Source organism: Pundamilia nyererei, unplaced genomic scaffold (genome assembly GCF_000239375.1).
Source record: "Pundamilia nyererei isolate P.nyererei 1_Seehausen unplaced genomic scaffold, PunNye1.0 scaffold00031, whole genome shotgun sequence".
Lineage (NCBI taxonomy): Eukaryota > Metazoa > Chordata > Actinopteri > Cichliformes > Cichlidae > Pundamilia > Pundamilia nyererei.
In genome coordinates, this window is record NW_005187432.1 from 1,030,590 (window position 1) to 1,032,524 (window position 1,935).

Below are 1,935 nucleotides of genomic sequence, written 5' to 3' on the forward strand. Positions count from 1 at the left end.
TATATATATATATATGACTTTTCAAACTTTTTCCCTGCAGATTAGATGCCATCTCTCAGTCCAGCCGTGCAGTGACCTCAGCTTTGGCCTTCATCAGCAGTTGTGCTAACCCAGTCCTCTACACCTTTGCAGGGAAATCCTACATCAAGAAAAATGGTTTTGCCTTCATGGCTAAGCTATTTGAGGGAACATTATCAGATCAAACAGGAACCAAAAGCACCCGACTCACAACTTATGACAATGTCGGAGAGAGTAATGTTGATTGTCAAAATCCTACAGTGGCTTCTACTCCAGAGAACAGGAATCTTGAATGAACTTCATACACTAACAGACTGTATATATAAATGAAAGCACTTAAAATTGTGTAAAGCTTTAAGTGGACTTATAGATTTTAGGCTACACACAACAAGCATTAGCACAGCATTTTTTTTTTATTTAAAATGTGATAACACAATTAAAGTGGAAGTCAGGAGTGTAAGCACAAGCAGTTTACCTTAGTCTACGTGCATCTGAATATCTGTAAAGTCTCAGGTCTGTAAGTACGTTAAAACTACAAAAAAAAAAAAAAGCGTAATGTATGTATGACACCTACAAAGATTTTATTCCTTAATGTAAAGACTGATTTTGTAAAATAAAAATTGTGTGAATGAAAACTGATGCTTGCTACTAAAGTACACTTTAAGAAAACTGCATATTCCATATCAAGAAATTTTTAATGCAGTTTACTTTCAATGAAAAAAAAATCTTCTGCAATTGACAGTGTCATGAGCTTCTGTCAGATTTGTTACATAGAAGCTCAAGTCAAAGGACTCGTTTAACCTGCTCTTTATCCAACATTTCTACATAATCAGTTTTTATTTTGTCATTGTTAAAGCCAGAATGACTTTGAGCCAAGAAAAGAAAATTGGCTACAGCTGCAGAAAACGTGCCATTCCCAATGCTACAATTTCTTCACCAAAAATGGTCAAAGTCAGAGTTTTGTGCAAAAGTGGATTCTCCAGGCTTACATTGATGCTGGTGATCAATGTTTGAGCGTTGTTAAACACAAGTACACTAGCATACTATTGTTGCTGCCAAGGCACAAGGCTTAGGTCATCTCAAACTGGTTTCCTCAACTTGAAAACGAGCTCACTGCTCAAATAGCCTCGTCACCAGTCTAATACAACACCTTTGGTTTGTGGAATGAAGGTTGTATCAGCTGCCAAACCCAAAGCAACTGATTCCATCACATCCAAATAGACCAAAATCTGAGTAGTCTTTTCAGCATCTTGTCAAATCTCTGCTATAGTAGCAGGCTGTAGCCAATGACAGAGCCCAGTGAGTGTATACTGAGGTCAACACCTCAGTTTTACTGATGCTTTTCATACCTTTCAGTAACGCCTTTTCGTCATTTTGAGTCATTTTCCCCACTACACTTTAAACATGTTTTGACTGGTCCATTTAGACATGCTCCTACAGTCTAATTTTAATATTCATTTACCCCTTTTGCCCCAACTTCAAATGTACGGCACATTAACCATAATTAAAAAGTCATTTGCACAGTCCAAGCCCAACACATCCTGCAAAAACAAATCAAATTACACATTTGAAATAAAAACCTGCAACAATTTGATTTACAAAAAAGATGCTTTATTGAACACACAGATGTACCTACTACAAATTGTCATCACTGAAATATAGATCAAGAGAGTTGTATTTGTCAGTAAACAAAGATTTAATTGAAATAAATTACATTTAATACTTTAACCCCTTAGCAGTCCTACAAATTTTGCCTAAAATTTGTGAAAAAGGCATATCCAAAATAAATTGCATGCTGCTCTTGAACCATTTGGAGTATATGCATGGTTTTGGTCTCTTTTGAAAGGAGACAATCTGTAGTTTGTTCCTGAGGTGTCAGAATCACTTTATGTCATACTGCTATTGAGTAATAGAACT

The 1,935-nt window shown here is 36.0% G+C and overlaps 1 protein-coding gene across 1 annotated transcript in view; it reads left to right on the top strand.

Annotated features, from left to right (window-relative positions):
• LOC102215624 (leukotriene B4 receptor 1-like) overlaps window positions 1–653 on the top strand; it is a 5,293-nt gene extending 4,640 nt beyond the window's left edge. The window contains exon 5 of the mRNA XM_005728980.2: window positions 41–653. Within this exon, the coding sequence (XP_005729037.2) occupies window positions 41–314 (274 nt within the window). The 3' untranslated portion in view covers window positions 315–653. The remainder of the gene's footprint in view (window positions 1–40) is intronic.
• Window positions 654–1,935: the final 1,282 nt, after the last annotated feature.